Source organism: Mus caroli, unplaced genomic scaffold (genome assembly GCF_978045245.1).
Source record: "Mus caroli unplaced genomic scaffold, Mus_caroli_1 scaffold_10, whole genome shotgun sequence".
NCBI classification, from domain to species: Eukaryota; Metazoa; Chordata; class Mammalia; order Rodentia; family Muridae; genus Mus; species Mus caroli.
This window is the reverse complement of record NW_028227265.1, coordinates 117892095-117911192: the sequence shown is the minus strand read 5'-3', so window position 1 is coordinate 117911192 and position 19098 is coordinate 117892095. Positions and strand designations below refer to the sequence as shown.

At 51.3% G+C, this 19098-nt stretch overlaps 1 protein-coding gene across 3 annotated transcripts in view; it reads right to left on the bottom strand.

Moving 5' to 3' along the window:
- Window positions 1-579: 579 nt before the first annotated feature.
- The window catches only part of Cars2 (cysteinyl-tRNA synthetase 2, mitochondrial), a 43594-nt gene continuing 25075 nt past the window's right edge, over window positions 580-19098 (bottom strand). For 2 of the 3 annotated variants that reach the window (XM_029480565.2, XM_021169841.2), the window contains exons 7-15: window positions 18185-18317; window positions 17481-17614; window positions 13877-13944; window positions 5562-5628; window positions 5069-5207; window positions 4457-4580; window positions 2812-2910; window positions 1063-1269; window positions 580-762 (exon numbers count right to left, since the gene is read on the bottom strand). In XM_029480565.2, the coding sequence (XP_029336425.1) occupies window positions 685-762; window positions 1063-1269; window positions 2812-2910; window positions 4457-4580; window positions 5069-5207; window positions 5562-5628; window positions 13877-13944; window positions 17481-17614; window positions 18185-18317 (1049 nt within the window). In that variant the 3' untranslated portion in view covers window positions 580-684. The remainder of the gene's footprint in view (window positions 763-1062; window positions 1270-2811; window positions 2911-4456; window positions 4581-5068; window positions 5208-5561; window positions 5629-13876; window positions 13945-17480; window positions 17615-18184; window positions 18318-19098) is intronic. The other variant, XM_021169842.2, reaches the window with a different exon arrangement.

Below are 19098 nucleotides of genomic sequence, written 5' to 3'. Positions count from 1 at the left end.
CCCTCACAGGGCTCCAGTCTTCTGTTACTACACAGTCGCCCCTCACAGGGCTCCAGTCTTCTGTTACTACACAGTCGCCCCTCACAGGGCTCCAGTCTTCATGTGGCTGGGGAGTGCAGGGTTTGGTTTTTAACTAAGGCTCACGGGGCATTCTTGGGCCCTATAGTTTTCTGTTGAGTGACTGAGTGCTAACTTAGTGAAGTAGTTCAGAACAGACAGTGGCCATGCAGAGCAGATCTGTTAGAGGCCTGTGGGGAGGGCAGGAAACCTGGGTGCCACTGGCATTTGAGTGTGGCAGGGAGTGCCCAGATTCTGCAGGTCTACTGTGTTCACTGCTGCGCACTATGGCCCTCGCTCTGCCTGCTGAGCCTCCCTCCAGAGAGTGGCCTGCCAGCTGCATGCCTAGTTAGTGGGGGTCTGCTCTCTGGCTCCCCTTGTCTAAGGGCCAGCTAACCATGTCCAGGAATGTCTCCTGAACAGACATGAATTTACTGAAGGGAATGTTGCAAATGTGGCCATCAGTGGTACACAGTTAATCTTCCAGGCTGTTCCAAATACACACCAGCGGGCAGCATAGGCTCACTTTACTATTGGCTAAACAGCCACAATTGGCACTTTAATATAAAGTTTTCATCACAAAAGAGCAGAAGGCCAGGGTCTGGCAGTGCATGGGATGCAGCCACCTCATCCTCGGTCCCCAGGTTTCTGGTGTCTTGTCCTTGGATCCAGCAGTTCCCATGTGGAGGTCGCACTGCCTCTGTCCTGAAGGAGAAGGCTTTGGGTAGGCATCACATCCTCTTATTCGAGGTGATGGGTTACAAAGCAAAGGCAGTGGAGGCAGAGGGGGCAGAGGGATGCCGAGGAGGGGGGATAACACTGCCTGACAGGCCAGCTCCTCACCCATGAGGGTTGAGTTTTGCAATTCTTCCTGCTTACACACCTTCCCCTCCCGGCCTCCACATCTGCCTCGAGTGAGTCTCTCAGAAACCGATGACTAGCTGCTGTCTGCCCCTTCTCTGTCTCCTGTGACAATGCTCTGCCTGGATTTGCAGTATCGCTCACCTTAACATTGATGCCATGGGTGACGAGGTCCTGTCGGAGTGTGTCACATGCCTCCAGCAAGGGCTGCCTTTCCTGGAGCTGCCGTTTCCGAGCCTCCCCAGCAGCCCCGGGTGTGTCCAGTGCATACTGGCGGACCTTCAGCCTGAATCGCACGAGTTCATCCACCACACAGCGCAATGTTACTGTGCTGCTGTCCCCTGAAACACACTGAGCCACATGCTGAGGGATGAGTCTGCCCAGCCCAGCAAGGCAGGACCCCGGTACAGCCTGGGGGACCCCAAGCGACTAGGTTCTGGGAAGTCTTTATCAGTGTTCCTGATGCTAGCCCTTTCTGGAGAATATGCGGGGGAGGTTAGGTTACTGGCAAGATCAGCTCGGCAAGACTTCATGCCTTGACTGGCCCACGTTAAGCCGGTAAAACCCACTTTGACCCATGTCCCACTGGACCTCAGCAACAGTTATACGGTGTAACAAGTGTCAACAGAATCCTGTCATCTCCTGCTAGATAATCTAGCAGCCTGAGCCTTAAGCATAAATGAAGCCAAGCCAGTGTCAATGTCAAGTGTCCCGCACTGTGTGCCTCTGTGTGTGTGTGTGTGTGTGTGTGTGTGTGTGTGTGTGTGTATACTGAGATTGAGCAGTCTGGCTGGCTATATAAACACTGGCTAAGGGGACAAAATGGCAGTCCCCTGTTAAAGCAGAAAGCACCTTTTTCTGGAAGCCAGCCGGAGACCCTGGGAGAGGCTACCAAATTCAGAAGCCTTGGCAGGGCTGTCACTGCTGTGGGGTGATGCTCTAGCCGACCATGACAGAGGTACAGCCTGGCTACAGGAAGGTCAATGGCTGAGCCATTGCTATGTCCTTTTGGGTCAGCCTAAAGCTGTCAGGTATGGCAGAGTGAAGTGAGAAGCAAAGGGACCCTAAAGGGGACACAGTGCCAGAGAATGCCAGCAGAATGGAGTTGAGTGCACAGAGGAGGGGCCACCCAGAGAGAAGAGCTGCCCTGTGCAGCTCCTGGGTAAATATGCTGGGGCTGGGACTGAATGGATAGTGACTCTGGGCCACTGGACCCTATCAGTATCCAGATAGGTGCAGTAGCTAATGTAGATACAGTCATGTGCTCTAAGTGCACACACCCCTCACCTCTGTACACGGAGAGACCTGCATGGACACTAACCCTGAAACTGCAGTGACATCCAGAGGACTGGGACACACCTAGGGACCATGGCCAGCCGCATGGATGCTATAAGCCATGCACTTAACTGAACTGGAATAGACCAGGAAACTTGTCTGCTCTGCTGTGGATCAGGCAGCCAAGGCATCTCCCTCTGAGGGAGGGGAGGGCTGTGGGAGGACCTGGCAGGCTTGCCCTTTCTATTTGGTACAACTGAACATCACAAGAAGGGACAGGGAACTCAAGTGTCCTAAGCACAGCCAGAGTCTGGCCCTAGCATCCCTGCCAAAAACATAGAGCCAATACCACACAGCCAGACAGGATGGGAGCCCCTCCCCCACACACATAAGCATGGCTCAGGGGCGGGGGTGTCCTTGCAGGCACCTTTCTGTACTATGGAGCAGAACGCTGGTTCCAATGCCGCTGTGAGCCAGTCAGTGCTGGAGCTCAGCTAACAGCTACTGTGCTCCTCCAGTAAGTCAGGAATTAGGCGCCCTTCAGGGAACATTTTCCCGAGGAGGGTGTGCAACATGTAGGCAGTTTCTGGGGAAAGCATTTGACAGAAATGGATGTACCTGTTGATTTGCCAGAGAAATCCCAACAGTCTCGAAAAACTGCTCAACGTAGGAAATGATGGCCCCAAACACAGTGGGACTCCTTGGGCCACTAGCTTCCTGCAAGAGCATTGAAGTGAGGTTAGAGCATTTCTGCTTCAGCTTCTGTGGGCTCCCGCACAGCCAGGCTCCCTGGCAAACCCTACACTAGAGTGCAGACATCATGCTGGTGATGTGCCTCAGCGTGGCTGTATTTGCACACCTGGGTCCTGTGGGTCAAGCATGGCCACGGGGACAGTGCATGGGGCACGGTGATGGGACAGTGATGATGGGAGCTGCGGGTCTCAAAAGGTCTGCTGGGCCTCAGTCACTGACATAGACCCACGTGAGCCAAGCCTCATCCTGCAGTGGCAGGTGCCAATCTGTCCCTGTTCTGTAATCAGCTTGTGCCTGCCTTCTCCGCAGAAGTGACAAGTGGTGTAGGATTCACAGGGGGTGATGCCTGGGAGTCAAGGGGAGGCTGCAGCTGGCAGCTGCCATTCAAGAACTCTAGAACCACTCACAGCCAGCTTCCCCAAGTATGGCTGCGTTGACCTGGTTGCCTTCAGGACATATAATGTCAACCTGAACAAGCTGGGACCGAATGGTCAACCCCTCGGTGACCATGTAGGGGACTCAGAAGAAAGGTACCATGGTCTATCTGGTACCTTGTGTGGAAATGGAGCCCTGGTCAGGAGACACTGCCCGCCTGTGGTGCTGACGAGTGTCAAGTCTGGGAATCTACTCAAGCATCCAAAACCTCATGGCCATCTGGAGCCATTCACCACAATGGTGCATTAGCCAAGAAAGGGCCCAGGACTAGAGCCCTGTGTCACCACAGGAAAGGTCTCCTATGATCTGTATGGCCACCAAAGTGCTGCCATTATAGGGGGCTCCTGTGGTAGCACCCTGGAAAGCCTTGAGACCAGAGGGCCCAGGCTGAACCCAGGGTTGGTGACTTCCTGACCCTGAGGTACAGGAGTATAAGTCCTGGGGAGAGGAGGTGGTGCCTCCAACCTGGGAGCTCTGGGAGCACTGGGAGCACTGGGAGCTCTGGGAGCACTGGGAGCACTGGGAGCACTGGGAGCACTAGGAGCACTGAGAGCAGAGCAGAGCAGAGCAGAGCAGACAGGGACGAGGGCTTCCCGTGGTGCTCACTGAGAGCCAGAGCTGGGTCCCCCTGCAGCTGCTTCAGCAGGACACCAGAGGCAGCTGAGTCCAGGTCTCAACAGACAACTTCTCATTGTTTGGGGCTGTTTTCCCTTTGGAGAGGGAATGCAGTGGATCCTGGAGACTGAACTCAGGCAAACACTTCACACTGAGCTACCGACCCAACCCAACTTCCCGTTTCAACAAACCCCAACCCCTCCACACGCTGCCGAGCCACCAGGAAGGTTGCTCAACTCTCATGGGGGCAGCCATGCGACAGAGCCATCTGCGCCCAAGCCGATTCACCTGCTGCCTGCATTCATGTGTTTACTACGGAATGGAGGGATCTAAACGCGCAGGCTGAGCTTGTGAATTCCCATACGAGGGAGCTTTGCGAGGAGTCTCGGTGATTGATGGGGTCAGTGCCCGTTCCTTAGGACAAGCCCTGCCCTGACATCCGCAGCACCCCTCAAGTTACCTTGGAGACTGCCCTGAGCTGTCTGTTTGCATGGTGCACAAGGTCCAGGATGGTGTTCACTGCCCTCGGTGTGTCAAAGTCATTGGCTAGAGCAGCCTTCACCGCCTTCTTGGTGCTAGTCAGCCTGGAGTGGGATATGGGAGTCACCTGTGATGATAAGGCAGGCAAAGGGCTCTCTGGTGCCCCAGCCTGGCCTGGCACCAGCCCTGGATACACAAATATCCTTTCCTAAGAAGTAAAAATATTTCAACTCAGGGACCTTCCCTAGGTTGTGTTTATGGTTTTGTAACAAAATCCTAGTTACCACCCTAGCCAAATAAAAAAATTGTTGAGTGAAGGGAACCTGCCCACTTGTTGGATACATAGTATCTACTCGGGTGATTTTGTAATAGTCAACTACTGAAGGGACGCCCCTCCCTCCTGGAACAAGAAGGAAACGTGCCCAGCTCTAGGTGACCAGAGTCTGTGCAGGACTCAGGACCAGAGGGGAGTGGGGCTGACTAGATGCCAGCTCCTGGGGGCTGCATGGACCCGCCTCACTCGGGCTCCTGCTGACCTCTGCATCCCGGCCACCTGTCCCCCGAGCGACGGTGAGTCCGTGTGACTGCTTACCTCTCCCATAGCACATCCTCCTCAACAGGGCCACAGGTCAGCTGCCCCTTTACGTAGGCTCGTGCATCCTCCACAAAAGAGGCCAGCCCCAGCAGGAGGCCCTTGGCTTCCACCAGGGTACTGTCACTGTATTCAATGGCTGCCAAGGAAGAGATGGCCCTGAGGAAGTGCCTGTGTACCCGAAGCACAGCACCTGAGACCCAGCAGCAACCAGTGCTGTGGCCAAAGGGCTGCCTGGGCATACCGGCTCTGCTGTCCTAGAACCTCCCGAGCAACATTTGTTTCAGTGACATGTACATAGATGGGAAGACATGACTGTGGACTCTGGGAAGAGCAGCCTCGCCTGGGCACCAAGACTGGGTCGATTCCCTGTGAAGCTTCCTCCAGTATCATGTCCCCAGTCAGCCCCCGGGGAATGAAGCAACCACACTGCCTGGATAGGCTTACCCCAGGCTGGCATGCTGCCAACCCCTGGCACACGGGAGCCACTCACCTGACCTATAGTTGGTACGCAAGCAGAAAAGCCGGAAGACGTCAGGGGAGAAGGTCTGCAGGAAGTCCTAGAAAGGGGAGACAGGCGGCTGTCAGTCAGGATCATCGCGCTGGCTGCAGTGATGCAGGGGTTGTACATACAGTGTGACGTGGAGGGTGCTCACCCAAGCCTTGCTGTGCCCCACACCCTCACAGCTGGTTTCCCAGACGCTTTTCCAGCATCCTTCACATGGTCATCTTCATACTTGTGGGGAGGGCTGGGGGGATATCCGACACCTCTGCGCACCAGGCCCTACCTGACATGGACAGGAGAGGGGCACTGTGACTGACTGACAGGGACAATGTGCACAGTGGAAAAGAGAAGCCATGTTTGCACCAGGCCCCACTGGACAGGAAGAGAGCACAACAGCTCACAGTCAAGGCTAGAACAGGCTGACATCAGCTCAGGTTCAGACTGAGATCAGGAGTGAGGGCTCTGCCCACCCCGCGTCATAGCGCTGTGTCCTGAATAGTGAGGATGCTCTAAGTTTGTGACCCTCAGCAGCCACCTCTCTGCAGCAGATTACTCGTGAAATTATTTATCTGACCTGAAAGCCTCTTCCTTGAAGACCAGCTCTTGTGAGACCAGAAGGTGCTACGCAGGCTTCCAAGGCAGGGAAGCCAGCTGTGATGCCTGTGGGCCACAAGAGCTCCAAGGATGTGATAATGCCACCCATACCTTGGTGGTATCTAACAACTTGCCTTAACTGGACTTAGGCCTACCGGCTACTAGAAACTAGCCAACTACCTATGGCTGGTGAAGTCATAGATTTTGGAGATGAACCTACAGCCACCACTGTATTAAACCAGCACAATTCCTAACTACATCCTAAATATTTATCCTTATGCCCACAGACAAATGTAGTTCTCACCCCTTATCAAGGGAACGTCTCTTTGCCACAGATGGAAACCATAAAAGAAGGAGCCCAGTTTCAACTGATCCATCTACAACACAGTTCCTGCCCCTGAGGCTCAGGGATCATTGCAGAAGACGGACAGAAAGGTTTTAAGAGCTAGAGGACCAGGATTTTGCTGTGGGATTGAGTCTCCTAGAAACACCACAGAAGCTGCAACTAAAGTCTCACCAACACGACTGTAACAACATGGTCTGAACAAGGACAATAGACAGGCTAACGCGGACAGGTGGCGGCCCAGGAGACCTCAACCATACACAAAGAACTACAGGTAACTACGGAATGCTTTAAGCAAGAGAGATAGTCTTCTGCAAGGAAAAGCACACCAGTTGGCTAATACCAAACTGGCCAGTCCCGAAAACATATCAGTAACGTTATAAAGACTGAGCAAGTTGTAGTCATTGGTTTAGAAACACACACACACACACACACACACACACACACACACACACACACACGTAATAACAAAGACAAAGAGGTCATGAACTTGAGAGCCAGTGGGGCACAGAGGGAAGAGGGAAACCGTGTAATAAAAGAGCGAGGCGGAAATGCAGGTTGCACTGGGGAGTTAGCCTCCCGTCCCAGAGCTGCACTGGCTTCCTCTGGAAGAGCAGAGCCTCCCCACCCATCACCCTCCACAGGAGTGCACAGGATGATGTCTCTCTGGGCTCCCCGTGGGCTCCCAGGCACAGTGAAAAAAAACCTTTGATGCGACTCCTCAGGTTGAGGGGGGTGTTTCTGGTCTGCCTCCCCCCACAACTCTTCCACCTTTGTCAACTTCCCAGAGTCAGTCGGAGGCCGCTTGGCCGGTCCCTAACCCTGGGTTCCATGACCTCCGTGGGCCATGGTAAGAATTCAGCAGAGATGGGGGTGGGTGGTCTGAGTCTGTCAGGCATGGCTCCCAGTCCACTAACTGCATAAGAACGGCTGTCATGTATCAAGGCCACACCAATGATCCAGGGCACCAGACCCACCCATGGCTGCCAAGGACAGGAGGGTGGCCACAGTCAGGTCAGCCTGGCTGCAGACTGCCAGCAGAGCAGTGTGCCAGGCCACACAGTGTGCACATTGCATCAGAGTGTCACGGTACGTACGGTGTCAGCTTGGATCCCACGTGTTTCACTCATGTTTACATCACATGACAAAGCTCTGGACTTCACCAGGTTGCCGTGTGTGTGTATGTGTGTGTGTCTGTCTGTCTGTCTGTCTGTGTATCTGCCAGTACATATGTACCTGTGTCTGTGAATATGTGAGTGTGTACATGTATCTATGTGAGTGTACATGAGTGTGAATGTATGACAAGTTTGTATGTGCCTATAAGTGCACATGAGTGTATGTATGTATGTATGTGTACACGTATCTAAGTGTGTATGTGTGCATATGTGTGAATGTATACAAGTGTGTGTGTGTGTGTGCACACATATGCAGTGAACGTAGGTGCACGTGTGTCTGAGTATGCATAAGGGTAAGTGAATGTCTGCATGCATTCAAGTGTACATGAGATAAACATGTGGCCTTGGTGAGTGACATCCCTACAATTTCAAGTGCCATCTCCTGCATGCACCACCCCATTATTATGAGGTTTCTCTGTTGCCTGATTTCATAGACCACCTGCTGGCTCAGACCCCTCGTCCACCATGCTGCACATACTACCAAGCATGACTCTGTCAGCTTGTGTCCTGTTCATGTCCCCATCTGTCAGTGTGGACATACAACTAAGGAGAGCAGCATCCTGGGTGGACACGAGGTCACACACAGCATGCTAAGGTGACACATCACAACTGTGGGGACCCAGAGGGGAGGCTTACAGATCTGAAAACCAGTACCCTCTTCCCTCAGAGGCTGCATGGGGCTCTACTGAGTCCTCCCAACTGCCACAGCACCAGGCGAGCTGGGGTTCTTCCACTGTTGTTTTAGAGACCCTTTGCAGATGTTAGCTAAGCACAGAGCTTCCTGCACAACAGCTACAACTGTGAGCTTCCCTCACAGTTCCCTGGAGCCTATGGCTGCAGTCATCTCATCTGGGGGCTCCTGACACTGGCATGTCCAGCAAAAAGGGCCACGACGGCCTGGGGTGTTGAGGCCTGGACCCATTCTGCATCCCATGTCTTCTCTGCCCTCCTGCCATTTTTTTCGTGGAATCAGCACAATCTACAGCTATAACATTATGGACGTTTCATCTCTGAAGGTCTCTCATTTTCTAAAAGCCACCATCTTCTTTTCAGACCTGGAGTAACCTGCAAGCTGTGCTCTCTACCTTGCTCCAGAAAGGAAGCTGGGTGACTTTGTTTAAAAGTCCTTTGTGCAGAATGTGGACAGGGTCAGTTTTACCACCATGGAGGTCACATCTGAGAGACATATCTTGTTTTCCTTTTGGGCCTCTGGAGGGCTCTGCTATGGAGTCAAAGCAGCAATGCAAACAGGAGTCCAGGAGGCTGCGTCCCGACAGCCTGCAGTCCTCAGGAACAGAAAAGGAGGGGCGATATCGGGGAGTTGCTGTGGGCAAAGGTGCTCACAGACACTATTGTTCAGTGTGTCCCTGCTCTGTACTGAGATGTCACCAAGTGTCTATACTTCTCTGGTTCCATCACACAACCTGGTCAGCGTCACCTGAGAGTGAAACCAGATGCCACCTGTGTAAATAAGGGCTGGAGAACTCAAAGCAAAGAGCTGACCTGCCAGGAGGCCAGGCGGCATCATACGGTGACAACCAATCTTGGAGATGTTGCCACCATGGAAAGAACCTATAGAGAGAAGGAGCTGGCACCTGATAACCCCCGTGCTGGGGAGATTCCCAGGCAAGGCAGGCCCTCACTAGCTAGCCACTTTATATAATCTCATCCTACAGGCACTCAACCTGTGTACTCAGTTGGGGAGATACCTGGGAGGACTTCCACCCTCTCAGAAGAGAAGGGGAAGGAGGAGGGACTGGGGAGGTGGAGGGGCAGAGATTGGGATATTAAGTGAATAGATGAATTTAAAAAGGAAGCAAGCAAGCAAGCAAGCGAGCTACAGCTTGGAAAGACAGGGTGGCCAGCAGAGGGACCCCAGGGGCAGAGGCTCCCACAGGGGCTCCACCTCCACTGAACTTCTAGAAAGTAAGCTTTCCACGTCAACTGTGACATAGACTAAGCTCACGGTGGTCACCAGAACAAGGACCACAAGGAACCTGACAGATATCCTTAACTGTGAGGCAGGAGCACCTCACCCTACAGAACCATGGGCCGAGGGCAAACATAGACTGGCTCAAAGTAAAAAATGAGAGGAGAGTTGAGGAGAGGGTGGGGATCGGTTCCAATGCTTTGCTTAATCCAGCCCCCAAAATCAAGAAGCTGAAGGTCCTTGTCCCCAGTTGGTTTTTGACCGATCAATAAAGAAGCAATGGCCAATGGCTTGGTAGACTGAGGCAGGACTTTTCGATTAGCTGGAGACTGGGAGAGAGAAAGGAGAGGAATTGCCATGATTTGGAGGCAGATGATCAGATTTAGAGTCACAGAGGAAAATCATCTAAAATGTAGCTGAGAAGGAATGCGGCCCAAAAGGGCTGCCCAGCAGGAGCCAGGGCAACAAAGATAAAATGAAGAATTAGAGAGCGTTAAGCCAGGACTACAGGAAGGAAATGTGTGCTAGCTGTGGGGAAGATTGGAACTGCCCAGGCTTTGAGCTAGCCAAGGCATTTTAAAGTTAACTGGCATGCGAGTATGTGAGTGTGTGTGTGTTTCATTTGCAAAACCAGGTAGCTCCTGGGCAGGTTCGTGTGTGCATGTGACCTGCTGAGAGCCAAAGCAGTTTAACTACCACTACAGGAGAGGGGAGAAAAACTCCACACAACCAATAGACAAGCACGATTAAGATCCACCTGCTATTCTGCGAGAAATTAACAGGAACAATGTTAGTCTGACCCGAAGTCTTCTACTGAAGACTTCTATAGAAGACATCAAAACTGGGCACTCCATTTAGTACAGTGGAATGTTTATTCCTCATGAAAACTATATTCATTACTCACTGTCAGAGTCCTGTCCAGGCACACCATGTGTGCATGGCCTCTGATGTGTCATCTCCATAAATGTCACTCCATCCTGCCTTCCGCATCCACGGGCTCCATGCCTACAGCTCAACCATTCACAGGCTGTAACACCCGAGCGTGTCTGTGCCCTTATTCCTTCCCTTAGTCCCCTGAACAGTGTGTATATGTATGTGGGCACACACATGCTCCAGTGTGTGAAGGTCAGAGGACAGGGAGCCCATTCCACCATGTGGGTCAGAATACAAAGCAAGAATGTGAGCTACAGATGCGGCTTAGCTGTAGATATTAAATTTGACTCAGACAGATCAATGTGTCCAAATAAAATGCCATGACTTGTTTCTCATGTACGGTTGGACCGTGAAAGGCAGTCTGTGTTCCGGTCGAGAGATGCTTACTCGGGAGACCCAGTAGAAAAAAATCTACAAGAGACAGAACTGTAAGCTATGTTCCCAGAAACAATTGCCTGACACTACAATCAACTCCTCAACTCCATAATCCTGTGACTATCAGTCACGTAGACAATGTCCCAAGCTCCTGGTACCTGGTATTCTGACTACAACCAGGTAAGCTCCTCCCCAAAGTTACCTGGCAACAGCAAGGTAGCCCAGCTCACTATAAAAGGGGCTGCTTGGCACCTCCTCTCTCTAAGCTCTTGCTCTCTCCTTGTCTCTTACCTCTCTCCCCTTCTCCCCTTCCCTTCCCCCCTCTCTCCATGTGGCCATGGCTGTCCTCTACTTCTCTTCCTACCCACCCCTTTCTATAGTAAATGCCTTCAAGCCATGGATGGACCTTCTCTGCTCCTCAGGATCCCCGTGTGAGAGCAATGGAGCAGGTCTTCCTCTAACACCCCGCATCTAACCCCCCACTGGGAGGCCTTCCTGTGCTCCAGCTGAGCTAGCAGCCTGAGTTAGGCCAGACTCTCTCATCCCCATCCTTGCAGTAACCTACCAGAGCTCTCCCCCTACCTTTGCCCTCCCAGGCCAGAGTCCGCCCGCGGGTCTGTTCTCAGCTCTTCCATGACATATAGCGGTCTGGGATGTCTGAGAGCGAGAATCAGTTGTCCTGGGCCACAGTGAGGCCCAACACCCATGCCAGGTGGTTCCATAGGGGTCCCGAGGCAGTCTACCGGAGCTCTGGCAGGATAAAGGTCTCCCACCACTTTATTTCCTCATGCATAGCACCCAACAATGTACCATCTATTTTCTTTCTCAGTTCTGACCCCTGAAGAAGTCAGGAATGATGCCTTGGCATTTTTGGTCAGCATGATGTATGCACAGACCCCCTGCCCACCCAACCCACCTCCATTAAGCAGTGAGACCAAGACCCCACAAGAAGGCAAGTAGAAACCATATGCAGAGTCACTCAAAGGCAAAGCAAGACATGTCCATGGGGTGTGGGAGCACATGGCACACCCTGGCTGAGTCTGGGGTGACTTCAACTCCCAAAAGAATAGGACTGAATTCACAATGCACCAAGCACATCTCACAACCCAAGGCCACTCCAGAAGCAACTGTGAAAGAGGCATCAGAACAGAAGCCCCGCCATGAGACCCTGCCCCCCCGTGGAGGATCCTGGGGAGCACAGCCGCCTGGCTCAGATCCCCAAAGCAAGGAGGAGGAAGCCAAGCCTTCCACCATGAAGGATCTGGTGGTCATCTGTAACACAGTGGCCAGACGCCACTACTGAGCATAACCCAGGAGGAGAGCATGGTGACAGAGCAGCCCTCATGACGCAATCCATCCCACGGAATAGAAGCACTCCTGTGAGCGACACTGTAAGCATTACTGTGAGCATCAATAAGATACACACAGGAGAGACAGTGAAATGACTCAGCAAAGAGAGAGAGGAAAACCCAGGCACAGGGTGTCCAACAAAACAACTACTCATAACTCCAGTTCCGGGGTCATTGGCACCGTCTTTCTTTTTTTTTTTTTTTTAATTTATTTATTTATTATATGTAAGTACACTGTAGCTGTCTTCAGACACTCCAGAAGAGGGAGTCAGAACTCGTTACGGATGGTTGTGAGCCATCATGTGGTTGCTGGGATTTGAACTCCAGACCTTCGGAAGAGCAGTCGGGTGCTCTTACCCACTGAGCCATCTCACCAGCCCTGGCACCGTCTTTCAAGGGTGCTTGCCCCTCACATGCATACATCTCTCCCCGCTACACACACACACACACACACACACACACACACACACACACACACGCATGCACAAATGCATACAGAATATAAAACAGGAGCTGAGGATCTGCATAGACCATAAAAGAGCGCAAGTCAGCCTGAACATCAAGAGACCTGGGCATCCAAGCAAAGTTCACAGACTGTCACCGGTCCTGGTTTTAAAAAGAATGAAAAGCTATAAACATATTTTGGGCACAAGGGCAGCATTCAGAGTCCAGGTGAGACGCACTGTGGGATAGTTGGGGACTCTGGCCATCTAGGTTGTAGGAAAACATCCTAGCTGTTGGGAATTGCAATAAGAATAAAATGGGCCGGGCGTGGTGGTGCACGCCTTTAATCCCAGCACTGGGGGGGGGGGGGGGGGGAGGGCAGAGGCAGGCGGATTTCTGAGTTCGAGGCCAGCCTGATGTACAAAGTGAGCTCCAGGACAGCCAGGGCTATACAGAGAAACCCTGTCTCGAAAAAAAAAAAAAAAAAGAATAAAAGAATGGGGTTGGAGAGATGGCTCAACGGTTAAGAGCACTGACTGCTCTTCCAGAGGCCCTGAGTTCAATTCCCAGCAACCACATGGTGGCTCACAACCATCTGTGATGAGATCTGACACCCTCTTCTGGTGTCTGAAGACAGCTACAGTGTACTCATATACATAAAATAAATAAATCTTTAAAAATAAATAAAATAACCCTTTTAAACATTTAAAGAACAGAAAGAAGAGTAAAGGAAAAGAAAGGAAGGAAGGAAGGAAGGAAGGAAGGAAGGAAGGAAGGAAGGAAGAAAGAAAGAAAGAAAGAAAGAAAGAAAGAAAGAAAGAAAGAAAGAAAGAAAGAAAGAAAGAAAGAAAGAAAGAAAGAAAAAAGAAAGAAAGAAAAAAGAAAGAAAGAAAAGAAAAGAGAGGGAACAAAGGAAGGAGGGAGGGAGGAACGGAAGAAGGGAGGGAGGGAGGGAGGAAGAGAGAGAGAGAGAAAGGAAGAAAGAGAAGAACAGACCTGAAGGAAGTGCCCTGCCCCTTGAGACAAGAAGGAGCAATTCCCTGGAGGCAGCCCATGCAGGGCTGGGTCAGACTACATGTCTAGTGATGTGATTTCACCCCACAGAGGCCCCTAGCAGCCATCAGCCACTCACACAGGAAGGCACTGTCTATCAACTTTACCTTAATGGTGATGTAGTTTTTTAGGGATTTGGACATCTTTTCTTCTGTGCCTTTCACATGCAAATGACCTGAAACAAAAAGAGAAACATCCCCTCCAGTTACAGCCTCTTTTAGGCAGCCCTGAGCCCACCATAGCTGGGGCTGACTATACTGAGTGGGCGAGACCCATGCACAGTTAACAGGGTACCAGAAGGGAGTTCAGCTTCTCTGTCTATAGCCCTGAGCCTAGACACAGCTGGGCCTGTGGAGCCACAGGCCTGTGTTCCCCCACAGGATACAGGACAGGAACCTGCACCTGCAGTGTGTGCTCTGTGCAGTCTTCCAGGACAATACTGCTCAGTGAGGGTACAATAACAGGTCCACACAGCCCTCACGCACCCATGCATCCCTGCCCTATCCTATCCTGGACAGTTGGCTAGTCAGTCACCTATCCAGCCGTGAGTCTGGGGTGTGGCTGTCAGCTTTTCTGCCTCAGGTGTCTGTCCAGGCTTCTCCACAGCTGTTTGTCATTTTATCACAGGTGCGTGAAACTCAGGAGGGAACCAAACCCATGCAGGAAACTTCTACTATGGGATGCATCTCAACAAAGCCTGTCTCCAGAGGAAGCTCTTGCTGTCCCAGTCAGAAGATTTTCCCTATTTCCAAATAGACCTTTACTCAGAGGGTGCTAAGAGGCTGATTTTACTGAGAAAATGAACAAAGCAGCTCTCTCCAATAAACTGTAACTATGAGCCTTTAACTGTACATAGCATCAGACATGGTACTGACAGTATCTGGAAAATGAGATGCACCGGAGGTCAAGAACATAGGACGGTAGCATGGGGGGTCCAGCAGCCTCTCATGGGAACCTCCCTTCTGAAGCCACATCCCCAGAGTGACCCTACATCTAATGTCCCCCAGCCTCCAAATTCTAAGACAATAAAACTGCATTTGCATGCATCCCATGTTGTAGATGCTTGTGTTTGGCACTCTGTAACCCCACCGCTGCCAAACATTCATACTGTCTGTCTCTGCCTGGCCCACCTGAGCTGTTATTTGAAAGGGCAGTGCTGACCCCGTGACCTTCAGCAGACTCAACATGTGCATTTTGCTGCTGACCACTGTGAATTCTGACATCACCAAGTTCAGAGTCTCTCTATTCTATAGGTTATGCTATAGGTTATGCTATAGGTTGTCTCAGACTCACAGAGTCTGCTGCTGCTCCTCCCCCAGTGCTGGACTGAACGACCCCTGCCCTGGACTGAAAGCTGGCTACTTTCTCTACTACTTCTTCTTCTTCTTCTTCTTCTTCTTCTTCTTCTTCTTCTTCTTCTTCTTCTTCTTCTAAATAAAGCCAGTATGGTACTGCATACTTCTTGAGAGACTGAATCAGGTGGGTGGAATTGAGTTCAAGGACAGCCTGGACTACACAATGACTTTCTTTCTTTCTTTCTTTCTTTCTTTCTTTCTTTCTTTCTTTCTTTCTTTCTAATGTATTTCCTGGGCAGTGGCCAGCTGTTTCCATGTACTTCCTGGTCATTTGCCTGTCTTTTTTTTTTAAGATTTATTTATTATATTTATATGAGGACACACCAGAAGAGGCTGTCAAGATCCCATTACAGATGGTTGTGAGCCACCATGTGATTGCTGGGATTTGAACTCAGGACCTTCAGAAGAGCAGTAAGTGCTCTTAACCACTGAGCCACCAGCCACCCCCAGCTACCTTCACAGTACTAAAAGGCGCTATGCTGCCTCTGAGGGAGAGGAGTTATTAGTGGCATCTCCCAGCAGTGAACTCTGCACACTGCCACACTGACCCACTAGGCAAGGCATGCCCACTGCTGCAATGTGGCACAGGGTTATGGTAGCCTGTGGCAATAATTTATGAGAATATCTCTTACATTCGAAGACACTGGAACTTTTACGGGACCTCACAGCCAAGTTAATAATACACCTTGAGATCATTTGAGACGGCTGAGAGCCCGCTGTATACGCAGCCTGTTTGCTTAGCATGCCTGTAACAGGTCAACGCCAAACTAACTTTCTTTGGATTTCTCATGTAATCAACTTTTACAACCTAAGCTAATGCATAACTTTACTCTTCTTTCTTTCTTTCTTTCTTTCTTTCTTTCTTTCTTTCTTTCTTTCTTTCTCTTTCTCTCTCTCTCTCTCTCTCTCTCTCTCTCTCTCTCTCTCTTTCTTTCTTTCTTTCTTTCTTTCTTTCTTTCTGAGACAGAGTTTCTCTGTGTAGCCCTGGCTGTCCTGGAACTCACTTTGTAGACCAGGATGGCCTCAAACTCAGAAATCTGCCTGCTTCTGCCTCACAAGTGCTGGGATTAAAGGCATGTGCCACCATGCCCGGCCTAAATGCATAGCTTTAATAAGCACTAAATAAGCATGGCCCTGACACAGAGAGAAATGCATGCATGAATGCATGTATGTTATAATAATCACTTGCCCAAAAGAGCAAGTAGATTCAAAGGGACCTTATTCAACAAAAAGACCACTGTACGTGTTGAAAGCAGCACACAGATATAACTTTATGACAGGCTGTTTGTCATACCAAGTGCTCCTGGGTCAGCTGGGGCTAGCTGGGAAAATAACTCACTGCCTTGTAAAACTGGTAAAAGATTTCTGTCACGTCCTCTACGTGATTCAGTAAGTGCAGAGCAGAGTTCTTTGGTGGACACACAAGACACAGCTATCCTACTCAGATCAGGGAGCATAGATAGACGCACGATAGACAGACAGACAGACTAGCCAGAAACCACCAACTAGGGACAGACAGATGGAGGTCACAGGGACAGTAGTAGAGAATTCAAACATGGGCCTTTCTCGGTCAAATGAACCCAAGGGGAAACACCGAGTTTTCTTTCCTTACTGTAACATCAAAGCACTTTGGTGCCTCTGAGATTCTCTTTAATGCATTTAACCAGTGTGGTGGCTGGCCACTTTCTGACTGGATCTGAGGCCTGCTCCACAGAAGGGAATTTGTGCCTGATGCTGTAAACCTTGTCAAAAGCCTGTGGCTCAGGAGTGACAGGCCCTAGCCGGGAGCCTACCTCTGTGGTTTTGCTGAACAGCACTGTATCAAACGGCCTTCTAAATATTAATACACACGGGTCAGTGCTGCTCTCAGCGTTGGCCAAAGAAGCCCCTTTCTGCAGTGGGCAATAGTCAGCCACAAAGTGCTGAGGTAAATGACTGTCTGTCGGGCCCAGCCCTAAATCTACTCCCTCAAGCCTCAAGGAACCTATCAGAAAAAAAGAGTAGAAAGAGACTAAGAGGCAAACAATGGCGGGGGTGGGGGCTGGGGGGCTGGGGAGTGGGGGGGGGACTGCAAAATGTCTTCTGGACAGGACGGGGCTTTTGCACTAGTTTGCTGCAGCCATGGCTACCAACACAAGACTGAGAGAGTAAACTGACTTTACAGGCTGGAGTGTGGTATGGTCGGTATGGTAAAATACATTATATACATGAGACAAAAAAGAAAGAAAAGATACTCTGCGAAAACCCAAACAATGACTTTAGTCAAACTCATCTCCCAGCCCTGCTGGAGATCTATGGACTTCCAAAGGCAGAGTTGACAGAACCAGAGAAGGTGTTTGCATCAAGTTAGGCTCACCAGAATGTAGGAAGTAATTTCCCCACTGCTGACACTGGTGGAAGACTTCGCTCTGCGCGATTTCATTTTCGTGATGTGGGAAAGCCAAGTCTATGCCGCCGGTGTGGATGTCCAGGTGGCTTCCGAACACCTCACTGCAGGGCAGAGCGCAAGCATGTGTGAGCAGCCTCGACAGCAGGGTCCACACAGCATGCTCACTCCCCACAGCCCTCCTCAGGCCATAAAATTTGTGTCTGCTCAGCCACGCGTGGATCTACCCGGCTGGCAGGGAGCGAGCATGAACCAACTGCTGAAGCTGTCAGAGCCCTAGGGAAGCACAGGGTTGCCTGAGAACAGGGAGGGCAGTACCACCCTCCCAGCTGGCAAAGGGGCTACTCCTGAGTCAGCGGAAGATTCTGCACTCAGGAGAGGTGAGCTGGCCACAGCATGGGCACATACATGTCCTCAAAATGGCTTTTCAGAGGTGCCACTTACATGCTCCCAGACCTGAGCTACCTCTCAGGGACCATGAGGTACCTGTTGCTGTATGGCAGGCAGGCATCTCTTCTGCTAGCCAGAGACTATACTAAACAGGAAGGCTGGGCACACCATGGGCTAGGCTGGGCATTCCTCCTCATGGCCCCAGTAGCGCCCTCTAGCCTCCTGGTTGTTCTTTCCCCCAGCCAGGCAACCTCGTCGTCTGGCTTGGCATTCACTGGGTTTACCTGGCCATGGTAGAGCACTCGATGTGCCATCCAGGCCGTCCGTCTCCCCACGGTGAGGCCCAGAACACCTCCTGAGGTTTGGCTGCCTTCCACAGGGCGAAGTCGCTGCTGTGCCGCTTGTCAGAGTCACCTGCTGGTGACAGGGGGTTGCTGAGTGAGGAACCACAGTACAGCTCTCTCCATGACAATGGTCCGCTCTGTGTATCTTCCTTCTCAGAAATCTCAGGCTCCTCCTACGGTGCTCCACTCCTAACCAGTGGGTGAGCAGGACTGACGCCTCCATGCCAGCAGGCAGAGCAGAGCTGGAGTATCCACAGAGCCTGCAAACACCAGGGCACTTGCTGCCAAGGGACCAGAGCCCAGTGCCTGGCCAGATCTGTTCAGCCACTTTTGAGAGACCAAGTTCCTTCGTGACCTTTTCCACAATGACAATCTCCACAGGGCAAAGGTGACATCAGGATAGAGGACAAAAGCCAAGAGAGCAAGGAGCAAGCAGAGATGTGTCAGCCCCCCAGGGACAGACCCGAAAGGGTTCAGCAAGTCCCCTAGACAAACTCTGACCTCTCCTAAATGCCACGCTCTTACTCAACTCACAGTTTCGTGGCTGTCGTGGATTTGTTGACCTTACTTACACACATCAACAAATGAGGTCACTGGGTCAGTCTGGACCTCTGCGTAGACAGAGCATAGTACAAGGTGAGGACCATTGGGGATTGCAGGCTAGCAATGGTCTGGCATGGGCACAAAAGGCCCAGTGTAACATGGGGTTTCAGCACATTGATGTGGGACTAAGTTGGCAGGAACAGACAGGAGCTGGCCGGAGCAGCAGAGAGAGACAGTCATTCCAAGAAAGAGATCAGTCTGGGCAGGTCTCTTTTGCAACATGCAAAAGCAAATGACCAAGCAATGGTGTT